At 36.6% G+C, this 21,705-nt stretch overlaps 1 protein-coding gene across 4 annotated transcripts in view; it reads left to right on the forward strand.

Moving 5' to 3' along the window:
- GULP1 (GULP PTB domain containing engulfment adaptor 1) overlaps positions 1-21,705 on the forward strand; it is a 146,421-nt gene that overhangs the window by 88,102 nt on the left and 36,614 nt on the right. For all 4 annotated transcript variants that reach the window (XM_065840811.2, XM_071811168.1, XM_065840814.2 and 1 more), the window contains one exon: positions 15,582-15,653. In XM_065840811.2, coding sequence (XP_065696883.1) covers positions 15,582-15,653 — 72 coding nt within the window. The remainder of the gene's footprint in view (positions 1-15,581; positions 15,654-21,705) is intronic.

Raw genomic sequence — 21,705 nt, forward strand, 5'->3', positions numbered from 1 at the left:
AATGCTTTATGATTCCTTGAATATTAGAGCTGTCCTTGGCTATGGTGCATTTGTATTAGGATTTACTTTGGGAACTAAAATGTAAGAATATAAAATAAATTAGGTTGGAAAGGACATCTGGAGATCATCCAGTTGATTCCCATCTAAAATGGAACTGACTTCAAAATCAGCTGTGACACAAGACAGTCTCATACAATCAGGCTTTAAATACCTGCAAGTATAGGGATCCAAAGACTCTGGACAGCCTGTTCCAGTACTTAATCACTGTGATTGTGGAATTTTTTGTCATTTCTAGTCGTAATTTCTTTTGCAGCAGCTTGTGACTCTTATCCTGACACGTGCCTGTGCATGCAAACACCAGCTTGCTCATCTTCAGGTTAAACAAATGCAGCTCCCTTAGCAATACAATATGTTCCATTTTCCCAGCCATCTACTTGCCTGTCACATCCCTCACCAGTTTCAACTCCAGCTAAAATTGCTTTATACATATGGGAAACTTTTTTTCTGGCTCAAGGGTTTTGGTAGCCATTTACTGTAAGATTTGACCTCTTAGGTATGTGCATTTTTTTGGTTGTTTGAAAATCTGCAGCAGGGGATTCTGTATAGTGATTTATCTGGCATGGTCTGCAGTTAGGAAGACTTGTGTAGCTGGCATGATTATCAGAGCACACTGGTTAACAACATGGTACCTGAGACCCATCTGTGCCAGGCACATTCTTTAGATGTTTTTTGTTGTAAAAATTATTATTCTTTCCTGTAGTCTTGTTGCAGAAGAGCTGTGTGTTGAAATGTAGGATAGCCATATGTTGAAGTGTTAATCCAACAAGTTCTGAAAGTACAAGAACATATTTGTGTATAGGTGTGGTATACATAAAAGGCAAATAGAAGTTTTTCTGTAGTAGTAATAGCAATTCTCTTTCAACAGGAATTCTTCATAATATGGCATTTAGTATTGAACACAGCATCTGAAGCGTATTTCTAAAGAAACAGTGTTAAATTAAAAAATAAGTTTTAAACAGACACATCACTGTCCTTCCCCAGTATCTGTCTCTAAAAGAACTGAGCAAGGAGACTTGAGGCAAAAGACTCACAATCATTATAAGCTTTGTAACAGCTTTTATAATATAATTTTCTTATTCTTCAGAAAAAGAATCATTTAATATGTGAGTATAAATCTTGACTTTACCATGAAAGATACTTGGGGTTGTGAGTTCCTCAGCACTGGGCAAGAGCAGGGCCCAACTGACTAATAGGCAGTGTATGTCCATTCAAGACATCTAAACAAAACTCAGAGGTTTGTCCAAACAGAATTAACAAAACAATATATATAAATGTGCAAAGAAAAAGGATGGAATTTCCAAAGACTTTCAGATCAGCAAAGATTTACTCAACTGTCTGCATCCCTTTCTGTTCCTTCTCTGTTGCTGATATTTATTCCCTTGCCTCTCCTTAGGTCTGCTTGAAACTCCCAATTAGCTTCGTTAGCATGTCCTCCAGGGATGCTTTCTGCACAGTCCTTAGCTGTGAGAAGGGGAGGTTTCTTTAAGCAGCTTTGTAGCCTCTACGCTGTCAAGTGTCAAGTCAGTTGCATGGCTGACACTGGAACTAATAGGCTGTAGAGTTGCAACATCTGGATTATGGTATTCGCGGGCTGGTGGCCCACAGCAGTTTATACTTCATTCTTGCTTTAAATTAGAATCAGGCCTGCAGACAAATTAACTCCTTCTTATCTCCCATTTTTACTTTTAATAAAGCTGAGTAATTCTGTTTGCTCAACCTTTGCTATGTTTATGGAGCTACTATCACCTTCTTATGTCTACTATTCAGCAAAATTCTCTCAAATTAGAAAAATTAATGGAACAAGATAATAGAATTTTTTTTTTTTTTAAATGGCGCCACTTTTTGAACAGAAACTTCTACAAGGACATACAATTTTACCAATAAATACAAGACTACGGGAATCTGTCCAACAGCCAGGCTGTTCACCATTCAGAAAAGAAAAGTTTTATATTTACTGATTTCCATGAGGATTCATCCTCAAGAAACTGTTGGACAAGTCACCAGCTCCAGCCTCTGACTTTATTAACTCTAATAATGATGTACACCAGTCAGTTTTGGATCCTGAACTGTAATGAACATTTATCTCAGAAATGCCTCCTTCATACTACTCTGATTCCGACAGTGTAAAGCCAACCTTGGCCTATTTTAAAAAGCATTTTGAACTTTAAATCTATAGAATTTTAGGTGTGACTTAATAGAAGAACTGATCCTTTCTGGTTTGGGACATAACAAAGGAAAAATATTTGCATGAAGTAATTTGTAAAGCTTGGTTAAAATGTTTTAAATGGTCACCAGAAATTATTGTTGGCCACCAAAGGGGAGAGGGTAATGGGTTACATAGGTTGAAACTTGATTTTTTTTTCGTACTTCATACTTTTGCATGAATAATATTTTCTTCATTCTGAAACCTTAAGGCAAATCAAATCTAGTCAATTCTTGTAGTTTTAAAAGTTTTCTTTTTTTTTGCTGTAGTATTACTACAAAGAAGGAAAATGTGGAAACAAGGATATCTTAATGGTATGTGTGGAACCAAGAGCTGCATTTGAAGGATCAGATAATCTGAAGCATGACTAAAAATGTCCTTAAGCCATCTCTTACTATTGCTGTAGCACTCAGGTGCAGTTTATGAGGCTTTGAGGAACTGCAACTGTTAAAAGCAAACCCAACCAAAACTGCAAGTGCATACTTAATGTTCCAATCAATTTTAAAAACTTCAAAACTAGGTACAGGTTTTGGGTTTGAGTCTTATTTAGGTGTGTAGGGTTTCATGTTTGTTGTTTTGGTTTTGTTTTTTGGGGAAAGTGGGTGTGTGGTTTGTATTTGAAGGGTTTTTTTGTTTGTTTGTGGGTTTTTTTTTTCTTAACAGATGTCAAAAGTGACAGTACAAGTGGTTTTGCTTTGCGATGTGGTCAAGTGAATCCTCCTTCCTTCTTTGGTGCAGTGTTTTCAGGGGCTTTACCATCTTCCTTCTCTTGCCTTTGGGTAACCAGAAGAGAGGGAGATGGGAAAGCTGGATCCCTTCAAATACTTTATTTTCAGAATTGGAAAGAGTTCTGCTCATTTTGTACTAGCTGCAGGTTTTTACTTGTGTTAGTATTTGCTGTTAGAATGATGTTTACAAGGAAGAATGGCGTTCAATGTTTTATATTGATTTTTATCAGTAACACTCAGAGGTACTAACTGAAATTATGCTGTGCATTTCCAAGAGGTTAGTGTGATTCATCACAGTTCATTACATCATAAATTCTTTGATGCAAAGGTCTATCTTTTTGATGTCTGTACAGCCTCTACAATAATGAGACAGAGGCTGTAGATCAGGGGTATCAAACTCATTTTCCACCAGGGGCCACATCGGCCTCGCGGTTGCCTTCAAAGGGCCGAACGTAATTTTAGATTCTAAAATTTAGGTCCTAAAATTACATTCAGCCCTTTGAAGGCAACCACAAGGCTGATGTGGCCCCTGGTGGAAAATGAGTTTGACACACCTGCTCTAGGTGCTACCCTGATGCAAATAGTCATAGATCAAAGTTCAGAATAAGTAAGCAACAGAAGATTTTGGACTCGACTGTCATGAGCTGTCTTCTCAGTTGGAATAATTACATGATAATGCAGACAAGAAAATGATGAATTATTATCCATAGTTTAAAGATGGGGAACTGAGGTAATACTGACCGTTTTCCATGAAGCTGCTACAAATCTCTGTTCTCAAATCAGATCACAAATTTTGAATTCCACTTCAGTGCCTTGAGCTCAAGACTATGTTCCCAGTACCTTCTCTCTTTGTAAAAAGGATTACGTCGCTATGTAGAGAAGACTGTAAATCCTTACATGAAGGACAAAACGATACTGTTTTCTTTTTTTATGCTCACCTAATAATATGAGTATCACTATAATGATCTAGATTAGAGTAGTTCTACTACTTTAGTGCCAGATTATAGGTCTTTTATTGAAAAGCATAACATTTTTTTTATGAAATTAGAAGAGACAGCCAACGTTAGCATTGGATTAATTGCCATTGTAAAATAATTTACAAATTGCTTTCCAGCTCAGTTATGTTCTCTTAGAAGAGTTCATCTGAGATGTCTGTCTCATCTGCTGATGGATCTTCAGGTCACAATAATATTGGTTTCATTTCATATGTGATGTCACGTTGAAGTATTCACTGTGAAAGATGTTTTCAGTTTGCTAAAATAATATTTCTAATAAAAAAGCCCAGTTCCCTAATTTCCATTGTTTAGAGGGAAAAATATTTCCTATGTTTAGGTAGTGCTCTGCAAATTTGTTTTAAGTACCTACAGGATGGGGAGCTTGAAGAAGCAGTTCTTTCTGTTCCAAGTAGTGTTGTAAAATAAACTATTCTCATCCTAGCTAGCTTGTTACTGATGTTCTTGAAGTGCCTGAAGTCCGAGTGTTGAATTATGGTGATCACATGTTTTACATGTGAAATTTTATGAAGAAGAGACAGTGTCTTTTAAAAAAAAAGGTTAACAAGAGAGAATATAAACAGGTTCATAAAACAATAATATCACAGAGAGGACACTTCAGTTACATTTAGGAAAAGTGAAGGATCCAGTACAGCTGAACCAATATAAGGAGTGTTTCTCCTGTCGAGGCTCATTGCCTATGCAGTACTTACTTCTAGAATCTGTGATGGAACTGAAGGGGAGGGTTCAGAGTGGGATTTGACTTTTATGCAGGTGGGACATTCACAGATATTGAGGCAGAGGCGTGTTCAGAGTACATTTCCAGTCTTCACAAGAAAGGTTTCCAGTAGGTTTGTGTTATCCTGTAACAACCTTAAATGTGATTTCTGAAGATTCTTTAGCAGGTTATGTTGTACTGTGGTCGTGAACCTGCAATAGATGAAAGTGGTATCTCACTGCTGGGTTTAAGTGCTACCTGTTTAGTCTTAAGTTTCCATATGTTCTGGCATGTTCCAGCCTCTGTTCTTTGTTTTCTCTTCCAGCTTGCCCCCTAGGTGTGCCTTCCTTATGTGTTACCTTTTTTCAGTTCAAATAATCAAAGTACCCAGAACCAGTGCTGTGTTTTCTGTCCTTTTTCTTCTCCCACCAGATACCCACTTTATTTAAAGATATTTCCTCAGAATTTCAAACATGATGCTGTTTGGGGATCAGAGTTACTACTGTGCTTTGTCCCCTGTGTTTTTCTTCTCTACTGCATGGAGCTTCACACTCCCTCTAACTTCCACAGATAGACAGCTAATCTGATTTTCATTTAGTTACCCCAGTCAAATATTTTCTGAAAATGTCTGAAGGTATTCTTGTGAATACAGTAACTCAGAAATATGTTTACAGGTGTCCTTTGTGTAAAATTAACAATACATTTCAAGTAGTAGATGGAGCTTAGGAAGTAGTTTTTAGGAGCAAAGAAATAAAATACTTTTTTAGTTATAAAACAAACATTTTCTTGGCCACTTATATCAAAATACTGCTATTAATTTATGTGAATATGACATTTAATTAGCACATTCTTGTAAGTTTTCCACATGATAAATTCACTTTACAATCTGACTCAGCATATTTGCCCGCTGCAGTTGCTTTACTGAGAAAATGTTAGACTTGTGATTTTTCATTTTTTCTTACAAATGTGGTTCTCAGTATAGGAACACTACTGTTTAGGAAACAAAACAAACAAACGCCCCCAAGCAAAAACATCAACAAAACAACATAGTTAACACTTCATGTTCTTGTCCTTTAATACACCTCAGTACATATTAATGTATCTGTCCTCTGGTGTCTGTTATTTCCTCCATAGAATGTATGTATAAATTATTTGCTGCACTATAAAGTAGTTACAATACTGGAATTTAAAGAGCAGGTGATTTTCTGTAGTAATGGAAGTTAAAGAGAAAATGTTCAGATTATGTTCAAAGTTTGTGTTGCATGAAAAAATTACCAAAAGTGGTATTACATTTCCAGGCTACTAAAACTAAAGCGCTAGTTCCACACGTTCATGATTCTTTCTGCAGAAAAACTGTTTTCTGATGCACTGCTTGTCCTCTGCTTGACAACCAAATGTTCCTATGAATCAAGAATTAAAGCAGGAGTCATTTATTCTAATCTATGGTGCAGTAAGGCTCGCAGTATTAAAAGTCCTGATTCAGAAGGGATGCAATGTCCTTAAAATAGACAATTTCATATTTCACATTAAAATGGAAAAGGGCTTTAAGAAACCGAGAGTAATGGACAATGGTTATTTGTTCACATTACTAAGGCCATTTGTGTTTGAATGTGAATTTTGTTGTTGTGACTTCTTCTGTTTTTTGTCTCACAGGGAATTCCTGTGTCTGTGTTTACAATGTCATGTCATGTTGCCATGGCAAGAGAGTGTGATACTGCGAGTTCACCATTATCATGTTAGTCAAGGACAAAGGAGGTAGAAATTATTTTAGAGCAAAATAAACTTTATTCACAAAATCAATAATGTCTGTGGAATTCTACCTCTGCTTTTATAAGATATTGTTAATGTTTTTACAACAACTTCAAGACATTTTCATTTGTCTTTATTACCATGTATACTATAAAAATCCATCACAGTTTTTCACATCTTGCAGTGTTTATTCACATTGAACAGAGGAAGTCTCTAATGATTTTGTGTCCAGCTTCAATCTGAAGAAGTTATTGCAAACCAAACGGTCAGAATTGCACAATCCCACCTTGAAATGGCGGATGGAAAGTCCTGGCTGTTCTTGTCCATGTTGTTATGAAAGAAAGAATCTGAAGCCTGTGCTCAGATTCGTGCCTGACGATGAAGTAATCTGGGAAATATCTCTTTGAAAGAACAGCCACTTTCTGAATGGCGTCGTGTTTACTTATGTGGCTCAGAGGTGTACCCCTGATTCTGCTTCCTCACTCCATTAAAGAAGTTTTGAGTTAATAAAAATGCACCAAATTTTAGAAAGCTTCATCTTCTTGGCAAAACAGAACATTTTTGCCAGTTTTATGAACTAAGATAGGTTTTGTTACTGAAACTTGAGAACATAGCTTGTTTCTTCATAAGGGCTTTTTGTCATCTTGGTTCAGTTTTCATTATTCTTGGGGAGGTTTTTTTGATAGGCTGAATATTTGCAACAGGAAAAAAAAAAGAAAAAAGTCAGCAGGACAGATGGAGCTTGAGGATACTGAGTTCAACCTTTAACTTGCTATATTTTGTGAGAAAAGCAAAGTCGCCTGCAGAATGCTAATCCAGAGCAACCCGTACATGCTACAGTTGAAGGAACAGTGGCTTCATGCAAACCAGTGGCTTGATACAGCAGGGCAAAAAAGAGCCCAAAACTGCAACAGCAGATTTGCATGTGTTGTGTAGGGTGTTACAGTGGTAACTTTTAAGAAAGCTATTGTGAGAATATCAGTACTTGGGATCTTGATCTTGCTGTTCCCTCAATTGTAGCATTGTACTGATTAGGGGTATTTGAGGGGATGGAGAGGATCTGCCCCTTATGGGAACACTAAAGAAAGTGATCTGTAACCACAGTTTGGGTAGACTAAGTGGGTTTATACAAGTGGTAATGGTGAAAACATTTTTTCACACTATGGCACAGCGAAGTTCCCTTTAGACTTGCAAGTGTTGCTAGTTAGCATCTGTGGGCATTAAATGGGAATTAAAGCAAACGTGATCTCCGTGTTCTAAAGTTTCTAACAGTACATTTGACATCTTTGCAAAAGGGTCTGTAGATGTAGAGCTGTCTGTACTGCTTCAGCACATTGGAGTGGAATGTAGGAATTTTTGAAGTTTTGTCTTATGGTTAATATAAATTAAATCACTGTGTTGGCATCTGGTTCATTAAAAAAATGCCATGATGTCAACTTTCTTACATTAAGATATTTGAAAATATCTAGGACTTGGTGAAAAATGGTATTTCAGTAAATTTGAGGACTGATTCTGACTTTACTGTTTCCATAAAGAAATGATGCTTGATGTGAATCAAATTCCTGTGGTGCAGAACTAAGTCTGCTGTCTAATTATGGACTTGTATAGCTGCAACATCTGTCTACTCTGTTATTATGCACTTCTAAAGCTGGAAATTTGATGTTTAAAATAGTGAATGTGAATTATTTTGAGGTGGACTCTCTTCAGTTAAGGAGGAGTAAATTTTTTATTTTTTTTTTTTTACTGGGAACAAGCCAGACAGGAATATAAGTTTTTCTAAATTGAGGCATTCAAGCAATATGATGTGTCTTCCTTGAGTGAGTATCGGAGGCACTTCATGTTTGGAACAGACCTTTCTAAAAGAAGTGCCAAGTTAGATAATTTATTCTGTTTTCTCTGTCTGGACACAGAATGGTTCTTGTGAATGTACAGGTACCCTCCCCTGTGCAGCCACATTATCAGAACTATAATCTGTTTGAATTAACACCTTCACTGCATGTGCTGGGTGGGAATGGGAAGCTCACCTAGACCTGCACTTAACCACTAACTCCAGCTACCAGGTCTGCAGCACCACAGAACCAGTTTTTCCTCATGCAGTGATTTGAAGTGGAAGTCAATCTGCACGCAGCGGTGTTTTTCCCTGCTGGTGGCTGCAGTCGGGGTAGCTGCAAGGTGGCTGTTAACAGCTCTTCAGGGCTTGATGCAGTTTGAGATGTGCTTCTGAAGTGCTGTGAAGCTTGATGGGCTGAAGAATTACTGAATGTTTTTTCTTGTACAACTGGTATTTTCTATAGTGACAGTATTTTTAAGATAAGCTTTTTACCCTTTCTGCTTTCTTTCTGCATTCCAGCCTGCTCTTATCTTCCTTGCAGAGGTATTAGCTGTATTTCTTAACATTATTTTAGCTTTAGGATTAGACGTTTTTATGCAGAGAACAACTTTAATAGCTGTGTTGTGGTCTGATTTGGTTTTACATATATCCTTGTTGATAGTCCCCTTTGCATATGACCACACTGATGTCTCTACAGAAGGTCTGAGTTTTGATCATTTACAGAGTGTGTCCTAAATCATCGTGAAGTTCTGCTTACAGACTGGTTATGTTAATACAAATACATATATCTTTCGTATTTTACTTCTTCTGTGCCCTTTAGTTTTGCCCATCTGACTATGGATTAAGAATGCAGTGGCACTTGTGGAAGAATCTGAGCTGGTCTTTTGCCTTCAGAATTGCACCACTATAGATTTAGCTTACTTGGACCACACTTTGAGTTTCTTCCCAGTGAGCAGCTATGTAATTTCTCATAAAATCTAAACATGGGTTAGAAGACAAGTGTAGGCAGGATTGTGACTGCCATGTGTCTTCAGTTTCTCAGGCGTCTTTACGAGAATTTTTCTAGATATTCCTGCTTCCAGGTGGTTGGGTTCCTGGGAAGAACCACATCTGAGCCTGGTGAGGTGTACAGCTCCAAGGGAATGTCTATATTGTTTATATCCATCAGCTGTTCAAAGGCATGTTAAGCTTTGGTTATCAAATTACGTGCTTTATTATTTAGGTAAAGCACCAAATTTAAAGCCTGAGATGATGGCTTTGACATCTGATAGTGAAGAGTTCTTAGTTACTACACTTCTAGACAACAGAAGAAATTACAAATTAAACCAGTGTGACTTGTTGAGAGGTTGCTCAAAATTAAATGCAACGTGGTTTTTACATCACTACATCTGGAAGATTCTTTTGTTCAGAGTTACCTATTATTGTACGGTCATTTCTCTAATACTTTCCCCCTCCCCCCCAACATTTCAGTAGCTTATCAAATAAATTTTCCTTTACATCTTAATTACTGTAAATACTTTCACCTCTGTGTTTTCTCACATGCATTTGGCATAATTCTACCAAAGGATGAAATACATGGTAATATTTGAGTACCTTAGAAGACCCTTCTCTTCTTTATATTTTTAATCATTCATTCCTTCCTTTTTTGCAAATAGTAGTCAAACACTCCCTCAGAAAAATGCATAGAATGTTTTTCCTGTGCCAGAGTCAGCATTTGTGGGGAACATAACATGCCAGACAAGCAGGCAATATTCAGGGAATGTGCTGGTATTTGTAGCACTTTTCTTTCTCATTCTCTCATGTGGCAGGTTTGATTTCTGCTCTCATTTGAACAGCATTTGTGCCTGGGAGAGGCAGTTGTTTTTAAAGTGTCACTGGAGAAGCAAAGCCCAAAAGGGAAAAATCCAAACATTTGTGTACTTGTGTTGGTAGAGAACCAAGGAAAGTGTTACAGGTGGGGACCTGGACTGTAGGCTGGGGAAAGAAAGGAACCCAAAACAGAAAAGATTGGGGTTCATAGTTCATATTGTACTTCTGCCGTTCAGTTGACAGAGAAGACTCAGATGGGCCAGGCTGAACAAAAACTGTTCATGCTTGAGGAAGTGATCAACAGCTTAGACATTTGTTTAGCTATTTTCTGCATAGCTTCAAAGCTGGTCCCACTTCTCTTTCGTTATAGCTTAATATTAATACTGTCATTCTGATATTATCGGAATGTGGATACGTTTGTCTTCCTTTCATCAATAAATCAACATCCCTTCACCTCTGCTGTAGAATGAGCTAATTTGTCAAATTTTGGCAGCAGGTATTCAGTAGATTTGCATTCCTTTTTCCCTTTATTGTATGAGTTTGGTAAGTGCTTTTTCATATAATTGCATTTAAATCTGCATAAAAGGGAACTTTTAATGTTCAGAGATTTCAGAGTAATAAAGAAATGTGGCACTGTGAAAGACTATTTTTTTAAAAATGGAAATATGATGACAAAAGAAAACAGATGTTGTTTGATTGTTAAAGTATCCTACACTGCTCTCTACTGGAAGAGTGGAAGTCTATGTTAAATATTCAAAAGTGCACATAAAACTGTTTCTTAGTCGACTAAGTTTTAGGTTTAATGAATTTTTTGACCCTGTAAAACTAATTTTTCTGTAGTCTGGATAGGGATTTTTGTATTCCCCCTATGTTTTGAAGAAAAGCACCTAGATAGACTTTGCATATATATAAAACAAGTAGAATGTTGAGGGTCAAAAAGTAGACTGACGGGGGAAGTATTGCTGGAGAGTGTCTTGTTAATAGCGAGGAAAAAAGTGAACTGTTCATCTTAACAATTCACCTGACCTTACTAATAACTGTTAGGCTTGTGATAACATTGTAGATTTATCAGAACTGTAAAGGATTCTGAACGCTTGAAGCTGTCCTACATTTGAATGGACTTTAACTGAGCTGGTAAAATGTGAGTGAAAAAGACTTTTTTTGTTTTCATAGTTTCTCCAGCAAAAGTACAACTTAAAAAGCAGTTTTAATAACTTCAGTGTGGAATTGGACTGAAACATGTCTTGCTCAAGTTAAATGCGTAGAAAATCTTTCATTTCCACTGCAGTCTGAAGGCAGAAGTATTCCCACAAAGGGTCTATTTAGTAGCTTTGTGTTTAAGATCACCCTGCTGGCCATTATGGGGCTGAGTTATTCTCCCAGACACTGACAATGATAAAACTTGTATTGATTCTAATCTGATGAAATAGTGCCTGTGGATTCTCCACAGCTGCACTATCTTGCAAATCTTTGCATGGAGATTGAACACTTCTGGTTGTCTGCTAATATTAGATGATAAGCAGTTTGATCTGAGGTGTTTGTCTGGTGTATGGCTGGTCAACAGCTCACTTTCTGAATGGCAGACATCAATGAGGGAAGAACAAGCCTTAGTGTACTTTAAAGGAATGATTAAACTGTTTGGACTGATAAGATCCGTTGACCTCGTAAAAGTAATTTCTGATTACAGACAGCTGCAAGTGAGATCAGCGTAAGTGATAGATTAGAAAAGTAACCTTTCATCTGTCTTGTAGAGAATGTGTTTGGAAGAATGACAGACTGCAATGAAAAATGTGTAGTAATTTATATGAGAAAAAAAATTGCCTTAGCTTGCTTTGTTATAGAAAATATTCAATTTAATCCTCTTCAAACTTCTTAAAGTATCCAACTGAAACTCAGTATGATTCTGGTAAACTTCTTGTTAGCACTAAAATTAATAAGTAAATATTTTTTAAAAATTAGTCTAATCGCAGGCCTAAGTTATTGAGCATTTTTGTTTGAATTGTCTTATTATGAATGAAGTACAACAACTTCAAGAATAACCCTTTTACTAGTTGCAAACAGAAAATACGTGTAACAAGCATGTAAACATTTTTCACTTGTGTTATGTATTTGATGTTAATGAATGCTTAAGAGTTTAATGCATTTATTAAGTTGCACATAGGATTAATACTGGATGATCTGAAGGGGAACTGCTCCATTATGTTTGGTTTTTCTCTTCTGCAATTAAATTAATTGTAGGAGCTGTATTAGCTCGATTCTCAGGAACAGTTCTGTTTCATGTTGTTGTGGTTGTTCTTGGTCAGCTACAGGAGGCAACCTGAAGTGATCAAAGCAATCACTGACTTTTAAAGTTTCCATCTAGAATTCTGCATCAGCCTGATCTTGAACAAGGAGGCTTCATATTTACCCGTTTTACTTTGAAATTTTTGTTGCAGAAACTCTTCTACCATGAATACTTATACTATTCATGCCACAGCTGTACTGAATTCCTGATATAACAAATAATTGTCTGCTGTGTTTGTTTGAGTTTTGGTGATGAAAATCCGCTGAAAAGACCACAATGAAACGGCTGTCTCCCCACTTCATGAGGACGGTGAATTACACGCTAGTTATTTACTTTATCAGTTGGTTATTTACTTTATTTTACTTTACCCGGAGGTGGCAGTGCATCCATTGCGTTCAGGATTAAACAAACACAGAGACGCTCCTCATCTAAGGTCTCAGCTTTGCAAACATATCAGTGTTTGCTTATCTTAACTATTATGAGTAATGCCATAGTAATTGGTACCTAATATTAAACCAAATATGATTATAGGGCTGATCACACAGAAAAGATACAGAGCAGATGAAAAAGCAAGCAATAAAAAGCCTCCGGTTAATATGTTAGCTATATGTTAAATCTATATTGCACAGTCATTCTGTTGTTATAATTAGAAAATAACTTGTCTTGTTTTGAAATTCTGATATTTTGCCTTAAAATAGATCAGTCTAGTACACTTATTCAGAACATTTGCTCTTAATTGCTATTTTTTTCTTTATGACTCTCTAATAAAAAATAAATCAATCAATAAAATAAGAAAGTTTACAAAGGTCAGGCATGAAATATGTAAGCAGTTATAACTAAAATTTGAGTTTGCCTGAATGAAAGAAATAGAACTGCAGTTAACAGATATACAAATATATATTACTATCAGGTACCAGCAGTGCAACCCATGGCATGATGGTGTAATCTCTGATTGATATTAACACTTAAGCCACGAATCTGGATTAAATGCATCTTACTATATTTCCCCACACTGAATAGTTTATAAAGGATAAGCTGTAATTCCACATCCAGTTGAAAACTGCTGAGAGCAATAAAAATTTCAGTAGTGATGCTTAATGTCAAAACTGATACTCGTCTGGGAGACAGCACACTGCGAATGACTGATGGAATTCTGTTTCATTATGTTCTGTAAATATGGATACAGCACTCACCATGTTTCCATATATTTTTGGTCTTGGATGTTTGTTTATTTTGTAACTTATTGAGCAAACCCAATTAGTATGTGTTTCTTCAGGTTTTGTCAGTCATTTAAACCTGTGCTTTCAGCAGTTTATCTTTCTAATTACATGTCTACTTCTCCCTCCCCTCCATGATCAGAAATGGTAATTTTTGATTTTAGGAACGTTACTATGGGCTTGAAAATTCAGTGACATTTAACAGATGACCCAGCTGTGGCAGAAGCTTAATTTGGTGCTTACGCATTCTAAGGCAGTAGTGTGAATTAGCATGAGGTACAAGCCCCTGGGAAAACAGCATTTATGGAAGTTATTGTTCATGATCTGCTGCTGAGATTTATTGAATACAGTGACCTTCATCTTTCTTGGACTTGGAATCACAGCAAGATAGCTGAGAAGGATGGGGAGGGGAAATGACTCTCTTGCTTTTGAGATATCTTTTGCCATCTCAGATGGAAGTAAATAGGAATGCAGGGCAGCCCCATGCTCTTCTGGAGAAAGGCTGCAGGCCAGGCAGCGACCCCGGGGCATCTAGATTCTCATCTGACCTTATCTACTTTCTTTCTTTTCCATTTAAGCTTGTGGCTACCTTTCTTTCTTCCCCCCCCCCCCCCCGCCCCCATGCATTTGCTCACATATTCAGTCACCTTTCCCCTTCTGTCTCCATCACAGGTAGTCTCCATAATGTCCAAAAGTCATTTTTCTTTCTCTTTATGTATTTTCTGCAATAGTCACATTTTCCAGGGAAAAACACACCCTCTATTTAAAGTTACTGGAGATGTTCCACAAAAGACAGCAAATCAATAATTGAGATTTCTGTTTTGTTATTACAAAACTTTGGTCTCCTGTTTGAAAAACTGTAATAGTAAAGAGCATTGCCAGCAGATGTGGCTGGTGTTTTGATTTACACACTGTTGTATTCAGGATGACACGTCGTATTTCAGAGTCAGTAGCATATTTCTGATGAGACTTAATTATTGGTAGAGCTGCATAGTTTCTTCACAGGTGTACAGCTTGAGCACATTGGCTACAGTAAACGTGTTTTGAAGTTTTAATAAAATTGAGAACTTCAGAGCTATGATGTTGAAAGCATCTGTAGCTTGGCAAATTTAAATTCCTTATGAAACTGCTAAGACTTCAAAATTATGTAAACTTCTGTGCATCGTGTTACACAGCAAATGGTGTACTTTGGACAAAAAAGGGGGTTTATGCTTTTTTGCTAGCATTATTTTGGCATATGCAGGTACATCGCGTGATTAAATCAACTGTACGTCAAGTGTAAAAACTGGGTGGGCAACTCATAATTAATTATTACACAAATGTGGTTTGGGCAGGATTATCACACCTTTCAAAACAGTGTAGTAGAAGGCGAGCAAAACTGTACAGAAGAACGTGAAGGCATTTCAGTGTGCAAATAAAGAAATGGTAAGATAACTTTGAAATACCATGCTTAGTGTATTAATAGGTGTACATTTGGTTTTGTTAACATCTTACTTGGTAAGAATATGATCTCTAGTAGAGATTCTTCGAATATGAACCTTGTTTTTGTGTAAGTTGGAGCCTAATTCCTGTAAATCCATGAAATGACTGTACCAAGCAGCTCTGAGAGCAAAATCAGGCCTGATTTTTATTTTGCATCACTGTATGAAAGTTTTAGTAACATAGTCCAAACTATTTTTTTTCATTATTTTACCAAAACGACAATTTTCCAGTGGAAAAAGTACTTCTAATTTATAGACTTGTATAGGATCAAGATAAAGAAAATGGTTTTTAAAAGCTGCTTTTAATAACTCTTATATTTGTCTAGTAAGAATTTAATTTTGTTATTCTCTTCATGAGAAAAAGCCGTGTGAAGATTTGTTGTTTATCAACTGTTGAAACAATTGTCTTTACAAAATGCTATTTGGAAATAATTGGAAACTAAGATTACCTAAGTTAATTAGACCTTTCAATGCATAACTTATTTCTCACAAATTACAATTTTTTCCAGTTTCTTGGCAGTACGGAAGTGGAGCAGCCCAAAGGCACAGAAGTTGTAAGAGATGCTGTTAGAAAATTAAAGGTAAGAAAGAATTTTTGAAGAAATACAGATGGAAGTATTCTTAACTTGTTTTCACAGGTAAGACACTTTGTGTTTCTAGGTAAATTTATGAGTTCTAGAAACAGTTGCTTTTGTTAATCTCTTCACTGGTGTGTAGTCCCTTCTCAATAATGTCCATATTATCAGATCATCTGCTGTGCAAATATTTAGTTTTCTCCTAGATTATACCGTTGTTTGTAGTATAAAGTTTAAACACCTCAATGTGTAATGATTGTTCTTTGGAAACTTTAGGGCTTCATTAATGTAAACTTAGGTAGCAACAATTTGTTTTAGCTGCCATCCTCACTTTATGGCTATTGAATGCCTCTAATGATGGCAGCCCAAAGGTGTTGCTAGAGAATTTAAGAAAGTGAACTCTTCCTTGACCAGAAAACTTGTGACTTCAGTAATGCCTGTCCTGCATTTCTCTGGGCTGTGCCTTGTTTCCTCTGAGCCCCACTTAGGTGAGCTGCTTCTTGTTGCACAACACAGAGTAACCACCTGCTTAAGGTGAAGCTGGTGGTGCCAAAGAAAAGGAGTAGGAATGTCAAACTATGCCGTAAGTGGGCTCAGGGGGTACTGACTGTCCCTGGCTGCTCTTCAGCAATGCATCTGATCCACATAAACTGACTGTTAGACTGGAGAAGTTCTGTGACGCTGGCATGAATGTCATTCGCCCTCCAGCTGTGACGATATATCTGGAAATAGAGCTATAGTGAGAGAATGGGGTTTACAAACAAATCCTATGTATGCCAAGAGGCATTACTCCTTGTCCTCCACTTCTTCATATTTTGTTGGGAAAGGTCTATGTGCACAAACACCATCTATGTTCTCATGCACATAGATGGCTGAGAAAATCGGACATTTACAGTTTCTTCTTGATTGTATATTCTTGGGCGCTTGAGGAGCTTGGTAGATGATTACAAAGTATCCTAATGATGGCTTAATATGCTTAAAGCCCTTTGAATGCTCTGAGTTGTGGTAGGGAATGCTCATTTGATTTGTCTGCTAACTCACAGTGCTGTGGAATAGCACTGTTTCATGCTAAGAGCTTTTGGAGAATTAGTTTAGAAAAATGTCAAAATTGTTCGGCCCTGTATTGTGCTTTCCATAACTTTCTGAGGTTTTCGTTATTCATTTAAACAGAAGTTCCTTGGAAATGAAGAGAAAATTTTGGGAATCAATATTGAATAATTTGGTTTTGTGTTATTACCATAATACAAAAAGGAAGAAAAAAGGCGTGAAACACTATTCACAAAGCTCAGCTTTCAAGACCGAGGTTTCCCTTGAAAAAGCCGTCCTGATAAGATTGATTAGTAATTGTGTTAAGATAATGAAGCAGAAGTTCTTTGCCATTGTTTTGCTCTACCCTTAGAGATTCACTTAGTCAATTCTTAGGATGTTTTATGCCAAAAGGATTTACTCTACTGCAGTTCACCAGACATGTTATTGCCTTGTTGTTTTCAAGTGGTTTAGGCTAGTGTAAGTAGGACCTTTCTTCAGCCATCACAGCGTGCTACCAGTGGAAACAAAATGTAGGGCTTTGTGTGCACCTCGTCCAGTTTATGGATGGTATTGGATTGAAGCCTGTTGAGTTAGAAGTTTAGAGTTCATTAAAATTCCATTACCCTGAGCAAAGGTAATTCCGTGCAGAAATCTGTCAAGATAATATCCTGCTATGAAGAAGTCTTGATTCTATTTTAGTGGTGTTTTATCAGATTCCTCCTATGTAAAGCAGCTGCTGCATCTCTGTCACACTGGTGGAGCTCCAGGCTAACCTGGGCCCCCACTGGTCACTGGAAGCTTTTGATGGGTTGGATTGTGTGATTTGGTCCCTTGAAATCATTTGCTCTGAAAGCAGGTCCAAAAAAAACCCACCAAACATTTCTCAGCCTAGCACTAAAATTTAAAAGTAGGAGGGTTTTTATGTGTTTTGTGTTTTTGTGGTTTCTTTGGTTTATGTAGATATCTGTTCTAACTTCTTACACGTGTTCCCTAAATAAACTGCCTTGGAGATATGTGTCTGAATTGTTGCTGCCAGAATTACACTACAGGGTTTTTCAAAAAGATGGACCCAATTTGAAGTCGACTGTGACTTGAATTTGGGTCCATTTTATTGAAAGACCCTGTATTTTCTTCAAGCTCGGAAGTTTGGAGCTTAGATGTCAAATATTACATGGATGGAATGTTTAATAATCTCAAGTTTCTTAGAAAACTCACAAAGTAATTAAAGACAACTTTTGGAAAGACTTGAAAAATCTTGGAGCAGAATTCAGAGAGCAATAAAGAGGTTTTATGTTTGAAGCAATCCTCAATTAACTGAATGCTCATTTCAACACTGGTTTATGTTCTGCATCTGAATTCTTTGAAGAGAAGCCTAGAGGAACTGGATTTTATTATTAACCACACATCACTAGCTTGTTTTTAGAAAATGTTAATTAAAATTTTTAAACCAATGAAAACAGCTTGAAAAGTAATGTATTGAAAGACAACATATATAGTGTTTTTAGAGTAGGAGAGTTTTTAAAAGATGTGTAGCTTGTGATGCTATATATATATATTTATTATATGGATTTGGTTTTAATACAATGTTGTTAATTGTATTTTTTTAATGAAAATTAATAGCTAGCAGAAAAACATCTTACTCCTTCTTATTATTTGGAGCTATTTCTACAAGTGGTCTGCATTGCATTAATAACTTTTTGAAGTTGTGCTTACAGTGATCTATAGACCGTGAAACACTGTTGCTGTAAACTTTTTTCTTAAGCCATCATGTCCTCAAACTATGTCAGAATGGACATTTGATTTAAAGAAATCAAGAGTTGTATATCAAAAGTTCTTAACTTATGCAGCACAAAGACTCCTCACTTACCAAACCTGGGTTTGTGCGAAACTTTAGCACCCCACTCCATCAACTTACTTGTACCAGCAGGTGGAGCTGATGTTCTACAGTAAAATACTAATAACTTGGAGGAAATATTTCTTGATGCTTCATTGTACTTGTTTTATCTTTAATACTACTACCACATTTTCTAAACGCTTGCTAATTTTGCTGGGTCAGTTGCAATTTGAATACACAGTTTTTTCAAGGATCTATATTTAATTTTTCTAGAGGGTTATCCAGTGGTTTTATCTGGTTGGGATTTCCTCTTGTGTTTTTAAATTTCTTGGAGCTGTACTGCAGGAGAAAGAACAGAGTTGAACACTAATATTTTTAAATGTATATTTTTATTTCTAAGGTGAGATAAGCTGTTCTCATAATTTATTACAAACAATTTTTTCCTTCCACTGTTCTAGACTAATTTCTAGAATAAAAAATAAAAACTAAGGAAGACGGTACTAAGATGTTGTATCAGAACATGCCTACATTATTCAAATGTGTAAATGTTGTCAGATCACACTTTATTTTATGAAGTGAAATGGTTACTTTTCTTCATTAATGAAGGATATAATTTTAAAATCAGTCTGTAGGAATTAATTTCATCCTTCTCACACAGTGCTTGTGGGATTGCCAGAGGTGAGACCAGGTGGAAGGATCAACCTAACAGATGGGAACGGACAGCGTAACCAGAGCACTGGTTAAAAAAGAGCATGGAGGGGTGTCAGGAAAAAACAGAAGTAAACATCTGAGTTTGGGCTGTTCCTTTTACGGCCTTCAGAGGGACATTTTTATGAGGCCCAAACTTAAGACTGTTCTCTTACTGAACTTCCAACTCAGTTTTCTTTTCTCCTCCTGTTTTCTTCCATAAGTGAAGTTGACCAGAGATAATGTAGATAGAATTAATCACTTTGAAGGCACTTGAATAAGGATACCCAAAGTGAAGAGAGCTTCTTTACACACCTCCACACAGGGGTGATGCTCCTCTGGTACTGTCATTTGTGGACCAGCAGTGGATGTTGTTCTGAACACACTTTGGTGGTAAAGCTGGGTTTCATTTGTTGTCCAAAGGACAGTGGAGGGTGGAGTAAAGAAAATCTTTTCATATTGGGATAAAGAGGGTTCCAGTCAAGCCTTAGAGCCATGACTCTTCTCTTTGAAGTACTGGAGAAAGCAGAATGTGTGGTTTAGGACCAGCCAGGGACAGCCTGAAGAGCAAAGCAGATCAGATGAGTTGAAGAAGGAATATCTGGTTACCCTCTCAAACAAAAATAAAATATATATATTTTTAAATACTAATTGAGCCCCCCCAACCACCACTACCATAAAAAAAAAAAAAAAAAAAAAAAAGAAAAAAAAGCAAGGAAAAAAGTCCGAAACCAACCAACAAACCAACTTTCCTCCCAAAAACCCAAACAAGAAGAAAACCTTCAGGGAATGAGAAATGGAAAGAAGACTGCTGCGTTGTTTTCTGTACTGCAGTTAACAGATCGATAGCTTTCTTCTCAGTCCAGTGCTTGTTTGGAAAATAAAATACAACATATCCCATACAAATGCATTTCTGCAACAGCATTTTCCCTACCCAGCTGATTATCGAGAGATTAAAGTTTGTGTATCTGTGGTCTTTTCATCCTTTTCCTCTTCTTGGCAGCTATTTTTCAGAGGTTATAATTTCATTATAACCACATAAAACCTGCATGATGGTTGGACCATAATACAACCAAAAAGGTGGTATGTAGTCACTGCAAAAGAAATGGGGCATATTTTCCCTTCAGGCATCTTTCCTTATAATGAATGTTGTTATGAAAGAATAGAGGAGAAGAATCTTCTCAAAGCCAGGTATGAAGCTGTCTCTCAGCTTAGACATCTACATTGCCCTCAGACATCTTTGAAGGTGTCCACATGAAGTGAAATGTCTGATGTCTCACTGGAAACCTGTGTAAAAATGAAGACATTGAATCATTATTCCCTGGGCTGAAGAATAGCTCCCAAGTCACAGAAGCATCTGTCTTTGATGTTTTGAGGGTTTTTAAAATAAACTCTTGAATTGTGCAGCGAGGTGTAAATATTAAATAAAAGCGCATAGTTATGCATAGTTAAATTGATTTTGACAGAATTTATTTGGACTATTATTTCTTTAAGTAAAGCTCCTGGCTTTTTTAAAACTTTTTTTTTTTCTCATGTTATTTTTGCTGATTAATCCTCTGATTTCAGTTTGATAAAACTTGATGCATAAGCATTTCAAATGTAATTTTAATAAGACTCTCCAAGTATGTAGTTTTTAAAACTAAGTTAAACCACAGAAAATAGATCTATTTGTATTTATTAATTTCCCTAAAAGATTCAAGGAAAATATTAAGTTACTTCCAAGCAGTAAATAAAAGCTAACCCATCCCACTGAGTGCTTGCATTATTATTGGGCCAAATCTGGGTGTTTTGCCCGAGAACAATATATGTATAAACTAAGAGCTTAAGAATTTGGCCCATCATTTCTCTTCCCAAGCCATGCTATGATTCATTATAATTTTATATCATTGTCCATTTTGATGCCAATGGGAGGCTACAAATTTTTACCCTCTTAAATAATCTTGTTACTGTGTGAGCTACAAATATTACTTTGTTTCAAATGTGTGCTGAAAGAAGAAAATAATGTTTGCAAGTCTCCCTTGTTCAGAGATCCCTGAGGGTGCTCTGTAGGTACAAAGAATGAGTAGAAAAAATATAGAGAAGAAAAAAAGGCAAATTGGCTGATACCCAACTAAGTGTTAGGATCTGCTGTTCGGATCCTGCACAGGTTTGGGAGGTGGCTGAACTTGACTTTCTAGCGAAGGTCAGATACCAAAAAAATGACTGATGAGTATCTGTGTGTTATCTGTTATTACCAAGAACACGGAGTGAGCAGGAAAAGCATGAAGGAAGTAACCACACCAGATTTTCTGAATTTATCTACCTTTACTTTTCGGTCACTGTATCTTAGCAAACCCTTGGTTTAAAAGCTTATTTGTCTCTCTGGATGTCTGTGTTGAAGAGGTTCTTGTTTTTTTCGTTCACCATTAGCTTGTTTTTTATTTGATGTGGTTTGTTCAAAGGTGGGTATGCAGTCTTTTGGTAACTTTTGGAAATATCCTGTGAGCTTTCTGTATTTTGTCAACATCC

This window comes from Patagioenas fasciata, chromosome 7, assembly GCF_037038585.1.
Source record: "Patagioenas fasciata isolate bPatFas1 chromosome 7, bPatFas1.hap1, whole genome shotgun sequence".
NCBI classification, from domain to species: domain Eukaryota; kingdom Metazoa; phylum Chordata; class Aves; order Columbiformes; family Columbidae; genus Patagioenas; species Patagioenas fasciata.